This window comes from Sinohyriopsis cumingii, chromosome 15, assembly GCF_028554795.1.
Source record: "Sinohyriopsis cumingii isolate HCF-2022 chromosome 15, ASM2855479v2, whole genome shotgun sequence".
Taxonomy (NCBI): domain Eukaryota; kingdom Metazoa; phylum Mollusca; class Bivalvia; order Unionida; family Unionidae; genus Sinohyriopsis; species Sinohyriopsis cumingii.
The window spans coordinates 125,631,830-125,644,896 of NC_142975.1; the positions used below are offsets into that span (position 1 = coordinate 125,631,830).

Genomic DNA, 13,067 nt, shown 5'->3' on the forward strand with positions numbered 1-13,067 from the left:
AAAATGTTTCTTTAGATAAAACAGTAACAGTCTCTTATTGGGTGATGTCATGGCACCCCCTTTCACCCAATATGGTTAAATTTTCATGAACTCAAAGTTACTGAAACAGTGTTAACCTGCTTTTAATCAGGTCAGTCATTCCTGGAACTGTTTTAACTTACAGGCAGATTATGGATCTGATTTCAGCTTAGTTTGCACCAACTGCACAATAAGCTCTTCCAGCTTGTATAAACATGTACTTCATAGCTCAGATGTTGGCACACGATGGTCTTTCATGGTGGAGGAAATCGGAAAACATGGAAACCACTGACCTTAAATATACAACAACCTACCTTTGCTTATGCCAGAGCATGGTATCAAACCTGGGACTGCATGCCCAGGGTGCTAATGGTGTACTGTCCAGGCCCCTATGTGATCTTGTTTTGTAATTATTGGTGTTGTTTACTTTTCTCTTTTGTATTTTTAAATGGGTCCTGATTGTGTCAGTTTTAATCCTGTCTTTCTCACACTGATACTGGTTGGGTCTTTTTATAAGAAATTTTTATACTTACTTAAATTACTTAAAATTCTCTATTTAACATGACTTCAAACTCGACTTGTTTTTCCTCTTTGCATGCCCTAATGGTTTGGTTTGGTTGTTTGTGGCACAGCAACACAAACAGGTTACTTAGTGCCTAGCAATTTGAGTAAAATGCCTTGCCCAAGGATACACCAGTTGACCCAGGCTTTTCTTATGGTAGGATTCAAACCTGTACCATTTCTGTTTCAAGTCTGGCTCCCTAACCACTGTGGCTCCTGCATTCTCTAACGGAGGCATGTAATGAATTTGTAACAAAACTTGCTCAGATCAGCCTCAATACTCAATACCATTTTACAAATATCATACAACCAAAAATAATACTAGATTTTACCAAACTTGGTTACAATATTGTTTTTAGAAGGCCAGGATATGTAGGGGAGAAATAAAGTACTAAATACAGGTTTGAAAAGTCAATCATTTAATATGATTGTCAGAAAATAAACATTTAAACATGATTAAAGTAAACAGAAAATAAGACATGAGCACAGCAGTGTTCCAGCTATCTATACTTAGAAAGGTGTGAGATCTGGCATTTATTTCAAGCACCCATGGGTTTTCATTTTTATTTTTATGACACCCCTCTGATTTTCATGAGCACTTTTGTTCTGACCTCTGCCTATTAGCAAAGTGTACACAATTAGAAATAAATTTGGATGGCTTTTCTGCTTCATGTTCATTAGTATCGGCAGAGGCACAGCACAATGCCTGTCAAATTAGCATTGAATATTACTAGACTCCCCCCCACTGCCCCAACCCCCTGTACATTCAAAAGTCTGCTCCGGTGTATGCTGAAATTGACAACAAAATTTGCCATAAGTATGGTTACTCCAGATTTGTAAATGTTTCACGAAAGATAATAACTGAAGAAGATTCCGATTTTGATAACAGGTGATTTAAGACATTTATTATTGTCATATGGTCCAGTGCATGTACATATACTGTTACAAATGATATTATTTCGTAATGAAATCAGTGATCAAGCTGGAACACTTTACATGATGTGTCTTAATTGCTGATTAATTTCATTAACATCCACTATATCTCTTCATGGATAAACATGATGAAAAATATCACAGTTTAATAGTTTAAACAACAGAAAATTAGTAAGTCATATATATATATATATATATAACTTTCTCTAAATACAAGCCTATAGTTACAAATTCCAAAAATAAAGATTTGCTATAAATAGAATACAAATTAGTCTGATACATACCATGACTAGGCATTTGAGCTATAAAAAGGTTTTGCAGTGACACCAGCTTATAAATGGAATCACCAGTTTCTTTAATCTCGTTTTAATCTAATTGGATTTGACAGCGGTGTAACGCTTAGTCATGATATGAGCGATTTTTTAATCAAAAGAACAAAAGGTCCTGCATCTCTTCTTTCTAAAAATCTAGCAGTTGAGGAGCTACTTAAAAATAGATCACCATGATAGAATGTCACACTTCCTTGTACATCAAAGTTAAGAATTTTAATTTTTAAAAAAATACTGTGTTAAAAAAATAGTAAAGTTCAATGTACAATGTACAGAGATTAATACTTAATGAGTTAAAATGGTAATGCACAGTTAAGAATGTAGTAATCAAGTTTGAAAGTTATTTATTTATACATGTGCAAGGGGACACATGTTAATAAAACCAAACCAATATTAAATATTACAATCATAATTGTCATGACAACCTTTGACAGATTCACTGATCACACTTGTATTGAAGCAAGTCATAAGGATCATTTCCTCTCTATAAGGTCTTTTATTATAAAATCGTTATGTATCCCGTTTCATTAAGTGGTAATAAAATTATATAATGTACTTCACTGTAAGATATTCTTACAATATGGTGGTATACTCCACAACTCCCACAGAAAGCATTATGAGTACTGTATTGTGTACTTCATAATGAGACTGTCTCTCTATAAGGTGGTATACTTAATTCTGCTATGTGCAGTATTATATTGAGAGTACTGTATAATGTACTTCATTATAAGGTTGTCTCACTATAATGATGTACACTCCATGATCCCCATGGACAGCATTATAATGAGGGAGTACTTTATCATGCACTTTACAAGGCAGTCTCACTATAAAGCAGTATACAACAATTTTTATAGACAGTGTTATAATGAGTACTGTATCATATTTCATTATAAGGCAGTCTCATTATAAAGCAGTATACAGTGACTTCCATGGACAGTGTTATAATGAGTACTGTATCATACATTTCATTACAAGGTAGTCTTCATGATCCCCATAGACAACATTATGAGGGAGTACTGTAACATATACTTTACCATAAGGCAGTATACTCTGTTATAATGAGAAGATTTGCAATAATATCTAGTTAGTAATATCTAAACTTATCACATAAGTAAAATAATTTAAAGAACATACAATTCTAATGACTTCTTCATGAATCTAAGCCTATTCCAAAATCTAAGACTGATGGAAGAAGCAGTGGCACTAAGTGTTTTAATACAGCATTGATGATGGGTTAGCATTCAAGCAAGTCCCAGTGTATTCTCCTTTTAGCAATCGGATCAGAGAGTGATACAGATGACGGGTGTTAGTAACATAAAAAAAAAGAAATCTCAAAATATTCATCGACATAAAAAGATATCACAGTCTAGTTTATCAATTTTACCCTTATCAGTTATGGAAGAAATAGAATTCAGAAAAAATAAACTGAAGTGAGATGAGTAAATACCTTTAACAAGTTCAACAGACTCAACAGCTGGAGATTTGAAAGACAGACATAAAACTGTCATCAAGTTTTTCTCCTCTGGCAACTAAGTTGTCTGCATCATGAGAAGGACAGTTTATTTATAAAATTTTGTTACTTTGCTTTTTTAAAAAAAATCTGTACAAGACAGACAAATCAGGCTTTCAGTATTTTTAACATATTACCAGAAACAATTTCAAGTGCTTTGCATATTATCAGTCTGTTTCACAATCTGATTTCAATTCACTGAGATGATCTAAATTTTTTCTCGATAGAAACAGCGACTAAGTTTGGTTTAACAGGGGCAATTAACTATCATGATGTTAAAAGTCGAAGCTCAATTGACACATTTTTATTCTGACATTGACACTGACAGTATTAATATAAAATTTGGGTACTAATTTGATGTCAGTCTCTCCAGTTTACAGGATACATGTATATACATAACAGGTGTGTGAAACATACAAGATTTATGAACAATGACAGTACTGCAAAGCTGACTCCCCATGAACATAGTGAGAATGAGAAGAAAAAAAAACACTTAAAAATAGTTAAATAAATGAAAGTAAACCCTGTACACAATTACAAAACATAAACTGAGGTCATGGAAATATATTGCAAAGTCTAAGTTACCATTTCAACTGTAATTCTCGAAAACCAGATGTGTGGCAGCAACAGTAAAGAGTGACGGAGGCATATATATTGAATGTAATGGCCAAAAACCAGATGTATGGTGGCACTAGTAAAATGGCACAGTAGCATATGTACAATATTGCAAAAGTTGTACAGATAAACATTTAACAATATTTACATTAAAAATAGAAAAAACATCTTCCATTTTTGTTTTCAATTATACAATGAAACTTCCCTAAACCAGCCCTTCTGTAACTCAGTTTTCTGCTAAGATTAGTATGTTCCTATAAAAGTAATTCCCCAAACCTACCCATCTGTAACCCAACTAAAGCTTGCTCACATAGTATGGTCCCAATAAGAGCATTTCATAAACTATCCCCTCTGTAACTTAGCTAAAGTTTGGTCACAGTATGGTCCCAATGAGACCATTCCATAACCACTCCCTCTGTAACTCCGCTAAACTTTGGTCCCAGTATGGTCCCAATAAGATTACCTACCACTTGTAACCCAGTTTAAGATTGGTCACACAATATGGTCCCAACAAAACCATTATAATACTGATTGGACTTATTCATATTTGCCACCTCTGTAAAAGGGTCAAATTTTTTGGCCCTTCAATTTCTAATTTAGGGAAGTTTTAAGGTACTATAATCTGTCTCTCAGTTATGGTAACATTTCCAAAAGACCTCATAATCATGACTCCACTCTGGTAATATATCCAGTAAACATCATAATCAACTGACTCTTAGTCTATGGTAATATGTCCACTAGACTTAATAATCAGCCGTTTCTACCTATGGTAATAAATCCACTAGACTTTACAATCATCCGTTTCTCAATCACATATTTTCCAGTTTAAAATCAACGAAACTTTGGCACAAATGTTCATGGCAGGCAACATTATAAATCCATCAGGGATGTTTGGAACTTTCATTAATGCCACTGATGCTATTAATCACTCATCTATATCACTATCTGTCCATCTGTCATACACATATCACAGTATGTCCATCTGCCACTCCCATATCACTGTCTGTCCATCTGTCACACACATATCACTGTCCATCTGTCACACACATATCACTATCTGTCCATGTTGTACACATATCACTTTCCATCAGTCATTCACATATCACTGTCTATCCATCTGTCACACACATTACTATCTGTTCATCTGTTCAATACACATCACTCTATCTCCATCTGTCACACACATCACTATATGTCCATCTGTCACACGTATCACTATCTGTCCATCTGTCAAACATCATTGTCCATCAGTCATTCACATATCACTGTCTATCCATCTGTCACACATATTACTATATGTTCATCTTTTATACACACATCACTCTATCTCCATCTGTTACACATATCACTATCTGTCCATATGTCAAACACATATCACTGTCTGTCCATTTGTCAAACACATATCACTGTCTGTCCATTTGTCATGCATATCAATGTCTGTCACTCACATATCACTGTTTGTTAATACTGCATTTTATTTGCGAAACTAACACATTATGGCATCTCTAAATTTCTGTGGTTTTGTGAATATCTGAAATAGAAAACAATTCTACATATTTAATTGTTTACCTTTCTGACTCCAAGATTATCAATACAGGTGTTCCCCAAGGATCCATCTATGGACCTCTTATTTGTTACTTATGTAAATGATTTATCTATTTCTCTTAAAGAAGCTAAAGCAAGTACACAGATAAAGATAATACTGCTTTTTGCTCTGCTGGCAAAAATGTTAACAAAGTAAGATTAGTTCTGTTCTGAGTTTACTAATGTTTATGGCTTCTTAAATGCCAACATTCTTAAGTCTCCATATTGGTACAACCAAGTCTATGCTCCAATATTTTACAAAAAAGGAGCACAACTTTCTGACACTATCTCTTATGCTCAACAATGAGAGTTTTAAGAGTTGAGAACTGTGACTGCCTGAGTCTTACTGTAGACAATAAATTCAATTTTCTAACAAAAGCAAGCAACTGGCAATTTAAATCAACCTATTCAGATTCTGAAATGTGTTTCTCATTTCATTCCTATCCACACTAGGAAAATAAATTTCACCATATCAGTTTTTGTTCTTATCATTTGGTGCTCTCTACTAAATACATATTGACAGAATTCAGAAAATAGAAAAAAATCTGCTTGTGCATAACTTTAAACCATCATTTCATAAAAGGCAAAATTGAAACAATATTACTGTATAAAACTTAAAGTGTTACGTAGAAGACTTTGTGATATTCTCTGTCCATCTGTCCCTCACATATTACTATATGTCAGTCTGTCTCTTACATACTACTATCTGTCCCTGACAAACTACTGTCTGTATATCTGTCCCTCACATACTATTGTCTGTCCAGCTGTCCCTGACAAACTGTTTGCTTCTCACATACTACTGTCCATCTGTCACTTGCATACTGTCCATATCTCCCTGATATACTACTATCTGTCCCTTGAATGCTATTGTCCATCTCTCCCTCACATACTACTGTCCATCTGTCCCTCACATACTACTATCTGTCCATATATCCCTGATATACTACTATCTGTCACTGGAATGCTATGGTCCATTTGTCCCTCACATTCTATGTCTGTTTATCTGTCCATTACATACTACTGTCAATTCATTTATTTGTATCGATATCAATATTCATTTTTTGTATTTAAAAAATAACACCATCTTAAATAAATGAAATTTATGAATGTGACTTTGGTTTGTTGTTTTGCTTTCAAAAGGTAGACTGTCTTTCTTGGTGACCTTAAATTTGTGTTTTAAAGCAACCATGAAATAAAAAAAAAATGATACACCATGAGTAACAGTGAAATCATAGTACTATTGCAGGATAATATCTGTTAAATTCTTGGATAAAATCAATTCTATATGCACACAAAGGCTCCATGTACTATGATAAAGTAGTACAGATATAGTTCCAGTCTCAGAGATTCAAGCAGAAAGTTTGTAGGTATGAAATTGGCTGTGATTTGTGATAGCTCCGAGACCCTTAATTGCTGACTATGCCTCAGTGGGGGCAGCACTTGGTGGTATGTTAACCTCAGATGGTGACAATGGAATGTCTGCCTGGAGCAGAGAGCTCTGGGATTGCTGACTGTGTCTGTCCATTGACAACTGACTCTTGCTGAGAGAATCAGACCTGTTAGTCAATCGTGAGGACTGGGATGATCTCGCTGTTCCTTGACCCTCTTCTAGAATTGGGTTGGATTGTGAATTAGAGCTCTGGATGACTGACAATGGACTTAAAATGCCTGTACTATCACTCTCCTTGGTCTCTGGTCTTCCTTTTGGTGCGATCAAGTTTATCCGTCCCTCCCTAGAAAGTAACAAAATGAATATTAACATATTTCATTTAGGTAATTTTACCAAAAAATCTGAACGGTCAGGCTGCCTAAATGGTTAGAGCATCTGCTTTGAATGCAGGATGTCACAGGCTTGAACACTATCCACGTCATACCAAAGACTTGTAAAAATGGTAACAGCAGCTGCCTTGTTTGGCACTCAACATATAGAGGTTACTGTTAGGAATGGTTGGCCTGGTGTCGGGATAATTTGACTGGGTAGGACATGATGCTATATGTCTATGGCAGGATACCCCAGTGCTAGACATCACTATAAACTACCACACAGCAGACATCAAAGCAATTTTACTAAAATTGTTAAAGCTATGTTAAAAATCCAAGTCACACACACACACACACAGTGTCATGGCAAATCTGACCTGGAGATCCTTAAGCTCACAGTAAGAATTTCAGATTTAATGCTTCCATTCTGGGCCAATACAAAGTTTCATTACAAAAGTAAAGTCATTTGTGATTAGCTGACGCAAAATCTGAAGCTCAATTTCCAACTCTAAAGTTTTAAGATCCAGGCCTAATTTCAAATTCATGAAATTCTTCAAGTAGAGTGCACACTTAAAAGTCAAATGATGATAGCTTAAGTAAATCAATTAAAACACAAGAGATTTCAAAGTAACAAAATACTCAGATACAGATATCTGATAATTTTCTAACAATTTAACAAATGGAAGTCATATGACCAAGGTAATTTTGCATTTTAGTGATTGCTCAAGCTGAGAAATTTCATTAATGTTGGAGCTTAGTATCATAAAACTTGAGATCAAGATTTTGTTTTGACCAATCAAAGATTACATTGGTTTTGAAAGCGAATTTCTGATTGGCTGAAAGAAGAACCTCAAGCTCTTTCAGAGTTTTATGATTTCTAAAGATTTCTTTCCCACACTGAGACTTAATATGCTTCCTACTCTTTGACTGGTAAAAAATATTTTTTATAGAATATTCAACATATGTTTTGGATTAAAATACAGTCATAAAATCTGATGAATTTTCTATAAGGAATGTCTACTTAATCTTGGAGGAAAATTTTGAGGATTTCATATAAATTTGAGGGATTTCCCTAAATTTGAAGATTTTGCCAAATATGAGGGATTTCACTGACTTAGAAATTCTGCAACTCTTTTTTTTTTCAATAATAAAAGGATTTTCATGTTCTGAATGTTAAAACTGAAAAGTGATTTTGCTTCCATTCTCTTATCCCTACTTTTGACAAAATTATTTTTATTGTCTGAAGTATCAAATGTAAGATTATATAAAATCTCCATTTTAGAAGAAATTGTTAGAAGTTTAGTAAAACTGGGACCAGGCTGTTAAACACCAGAACATGAGTTTCAGCTGAAGATTTTGTTTCAACCAATTATAAAAGACATTATATTTTAAACCTTGTTTCTGATTGGCTGATATGGGTGCAGAATATACACCAGTAAATAAAGTAAACATACATGTGATCTCTCACATACTTTAAAAATCTCACACAATTTGGGATTATCTACATGTATATCAATCCCAGCTTTCTATTTCTCAGAGTAAAAACAATTCCTATGCTTTTTCCTGGATATATTTTGAAATAAAAGACCCTATCATGAAGGTCTTTTAATAATGAGGTGTTTATAAAGTGACTTAAGTTTTTAGTGGAATGAAATAGGATCATTTCAGTCTTGATTTTGTTTATAGTATTATACACAATCATTAACTTATGGCAGATGTCAGTTCAAATGACAACTGGTTTTAATTTCACAGTGATGCATATGGATGACTTAGGGAAAAATTAAAGTCTCACAGAATGCACTCAGATCTTACGGAATTTACACAGATCTTAGAGAATTTACTCACATTTCACAGAATTTACTCACATTTCTTACTCACATTTCACAGAATTTACTCAAATCACATTTTACAAAGATCTTAAAGCAAATTTTGTAAAATCTGATCCTTTTTTATTTTGAAAGTGTTAGACATGGGCTGAGTAAGGATCCTGTTTAAAGTATGAATCAAACAAAGAGACACTACATTAATTCAGACCCTGAATCAGATACAAGTAATGTTAATCACGTAACCAAATTTGATCTGAATCTATTTAGTCATACATTTTTCAGCAGAAAAGGTTTAATATAACAGGGTCAATAACTCTGTCCAATCTTAACAAAAACTGGAAAACTACTTTTGTTGGGAATTACTGTAAATAATGTTTCACATGAATAACATATTTTCAGATTTGACAAATTAACTTCATTTGCTGATATTACTATTAATAGCAAAAAGACAACACAGTATGTATATTGCCAAAAGATAATACAGTATGTATATTGCCAATAAGATAATTGTGAAAATTCCATTTTGCAAGAGACCGCTCTAGTGTCCTAGTGGTTAGAGCATGCGCCTCAGATGCGGGAGGTCATGGGTTTGATCCCCGACAGAGACAAACCAAAGACTTACAAAAATGGTACTAACAGCTTCCTCATTTGGCGCTCATCATTAAGAGGTTAGTGTTAAGACTGGTTGGCCTGGTGTCAGAATAATGTGACTGGGTGGGACATCATGCTACATGTCTGCGGCATGATGCCCCAGTGCTAGACAGCACTATAAACTACCACATTGCAGACATCATAGCGATATGACTTAAAAATTGTTAAAGCTACGTTAAAAATCCAAATCACATCACACACCATTTTGCAAGACATCTGTCTGTAGTGTCTATTATCATTTTATTTGTATTTCCTAGTACATATTCTATAGGCAGTAGTCCTAGACTTTTGTTCGTTTCTTTATTGTTTGGTAAGTACACTGTATATGGTATCCATATCTCCTTGTTCATTTTATTTTTATTGCCTAGTACATATTTGATTGGTGAAAGTCCTATCCACTTGTTCCTTTATTTGCATATTTACTGCTTAGGTGGCGCTCTACAGTTTCATATTTTGCATAGGGTTAGAATTTTAAAGAAAAAGAATTTCCCCAGCTTTCCTCACTGGTTATACTGGCTATTTAAAAATACACCTTGTATATCTTAGGTTTAATTCAAAGAACCTTTAATTCCGTTTATTTTGATGTATGATTGATGGGTGTAATATGGGTTATAGAGCATACAGCTTGGTCTTACTCCAGATGTGCACATTTCAAAAAAGTGCTAGCTCCACTTGGTCATTTTCACTTCCTGAACTTCAGAGGTAAATTGTATAAACAGAGCCAATAACTTGTTTTACATTTTATATATTTGGTAACTTATTCATTGCACTTTCAGAAGCTGGTATTGTCTAGTCTGGCAAAATTCATTTTCCCTATTTTAATAGCTGCTATAGATAGTGTACTTTAGACTAAATCAGGCTGATTTTTGAGCACATCGGAGCAGTCATTTTAGTTATCAATGTGCTTACATCATGTACAATTTCCAAAAGTACAATATCCAAAGAAATATCATCCACATTACATTAATGTAGCATAGAGGTATGCCAACATTCTCTCCATTGTGCATGTTTTTAATGCAAACAACTTCACCTTACATACGTCACTCTCTCAAAAGTACATAACAACTGGTGAGCGCCCCCTTAGTACATACTCTATAGGTGGCAGCCCTATCCGCTTGTAGTGCCTCCAGCCATCAAGGAATCCTGGAGGCAGTTTGTTTTTCTTGTTGTATCGCAACAGGAACTTCATTAAAATGGGATCAGAACGGCACCTGCAAATACGTAACATGTTACCATTCAAGTGCAGATCATCATAACAAAAAGATTTACAGAGCACAGTGTTCCTACCTAATCTGCAAGTATTCCTAATGCAAAAACTTAACATAGTCACTAGAGCAAAAAAAGTAGGTCACTCGTTATCCTTTTCTAAGGGTATGAGTTTTAGTCCTAAAAATGAATGCAGCCACTGGTCAAGTGTCATGAATCATGTATGCCTACCAAACTCTATTTGTACATGTCAAGTGTCATGGACCATAGATGTCAACCAATGTCTACCAAACTCCATTTGTATATATCAAGTGTAATTGACCATAAATGTCAACCAAACTACATTTTCATATATCAAATGTCAAGGACCACAGATGCCTACCAAACTCCATCTGTATAGGTCATGTGTCATGGACTATAGATCTACCAAAGTCAGCCTGCATATATAAAGTGTTACTGACCACAAATTCTTACCAAACTCCAATTGTATATGTCAAAAATGCCCTGGACCATAGATGTCTAAATAGTATGTCATACCATGTGTAGCTAGTATGTCAAGCCATGTGTAGCTAGCATGTCATGCCATGTCTAGCTAGTATGTCATGTCATGTGTAGCTAGAATGTCATGCCATGTGTAGCTAGTATGTCATGCCATGTCTAGTTAGTAATGTCTTGTCATGTCTAGGTAGAATGTCATGCCATATGTAGCTAGTATGTCATGCCATGTCTAGTTAGTAATGTCTTGTCATGTCTAGGTAGAATATCATGCCATATGTAGCTAGTATGTCATGCCATGTCTAGTTAGTAATGTCTTGTCATGTCTAGGTAGAATGTCATGCCATGTGTAGCTAGCATGTCATGCCATGTCTAGCTAGTATGTCATGTCATGTGTAGCTAGAATGTCATGCCATATGTAGCTAGTATGTCATGCCATGTCTAGTTAGTAATGTCTTGTCATGTCTAGGTAGAATGTCATGCCATATGTAGCTAGTATTTCATGCCATGTCTAGTTAGTAATGTCTTGTCATGTCTAGGTAGAATGTCATGCCATATGTAGCTAGCATGTCATGCCATGTCTAGCTAGTATGTCATGTCATGTGTAGCTAGAATGTCATGCCATATGTAGCTAGTATGTCATGCCATGTCTAGTTAGTAATGTCTTGTCATGTCTAGGTAGAATGTCATGCCATGTGTAGCTAGAATGTCATGCCATATGTAGCTAGTATGTCATGTATAACTAGTATGTAATACCATGTATAGCTACAATGTCATGCCATGTCTAGCTGTGTATATGTGTTTACTGATTTAAACTACCTTAAGCCTGTATGTTTAATCATTTGGAAGTATTACTGAGTCAGACTAGCTTGAGGGATGAGTGTGTAAGCATATCTAAGTATTATTGTGTCAGACTAGCTTGAGGGATGAGTGTATAAGCATATCTAAGTATTATTGTGTCAGACTAGCTTGAGGGATGAGTGTGTAAGCATATCTAAGTATTATTGAGTCAGACTAGCTTGAGGGATGAGTGTGTAAGCATATCTAAGTATTATTGTGTCAGACTAGCTTGAGGGATGAGTGTGTAAGCATATCTAAGTATTATTGAGTCAGACTAGCTTGAGGGATGAGTGTGTAAGCATATCTAAGTATTATTGAGTCAGACTAGCTTGGGGGATGAGTGTGTAGGCATATGGATGTATTTACTGACTTAGACAAAATATAGATTGAGTGTGCAAGTACTTAAAATTTAGGCTACCTTGAGGTTGTTTGTATAAGCATCTGGAATTATTTACTGATTTAGACTACTTTAGTGCTGTGTGGATGTGGAAGTATTTACTGATTTAGATTACCTTAGGGATGAGTGTGTAAATACTTGCTGATTTAGATTACCTTTAGGTTGAGTGTGTAAATATTTACTGATTTAGATTACCTTTGGGCTGAGTGTGTAAGTGTTTACTGATTTAGATTACCTTGGGGCTGAGTGTGTAAGTATTTACTGATTTAGATTACCTTGGGGCTGAGTGTGTAAGTATTTACTGATTTAGATTACCTTGGGGCTGAGTGTGTAAGTATTTA

General features: G+C 34.7%; 1 protein-coding gene across 1 annotated transcript in view; it reads right to left on the reverse strand.

The window, feature by feature from the left end:
* Positions 1 to 981: 981 nt before the first annotated feature.
* The window catches only part of LOC149782698 (ankyrin and armadillo repeat-containing protein-like), a 55,413-nt gene continuing 43,327 nt past the window's right edge, over positions 982 to 13,067 (reverse strand). Inside the window, exons 6-7 of the mRNA XM_089934191.1 lie at positions 10,880 to 10,999; positions 982 to 7,283 (exon numbers count right to left, since the gene is read on the reverse strand). Coding sequence (XP_089790317.1) covers positions 6,968 to 7,283; positions 10,880 to 10,999 — 436 coding nt within the window. The 3' untranslated portion in view covers positions 982 to 6,967. The remainder of the gene's footprint in view (positions 7,284 to 10,879; positions 11,000 to 13,067) is intronic.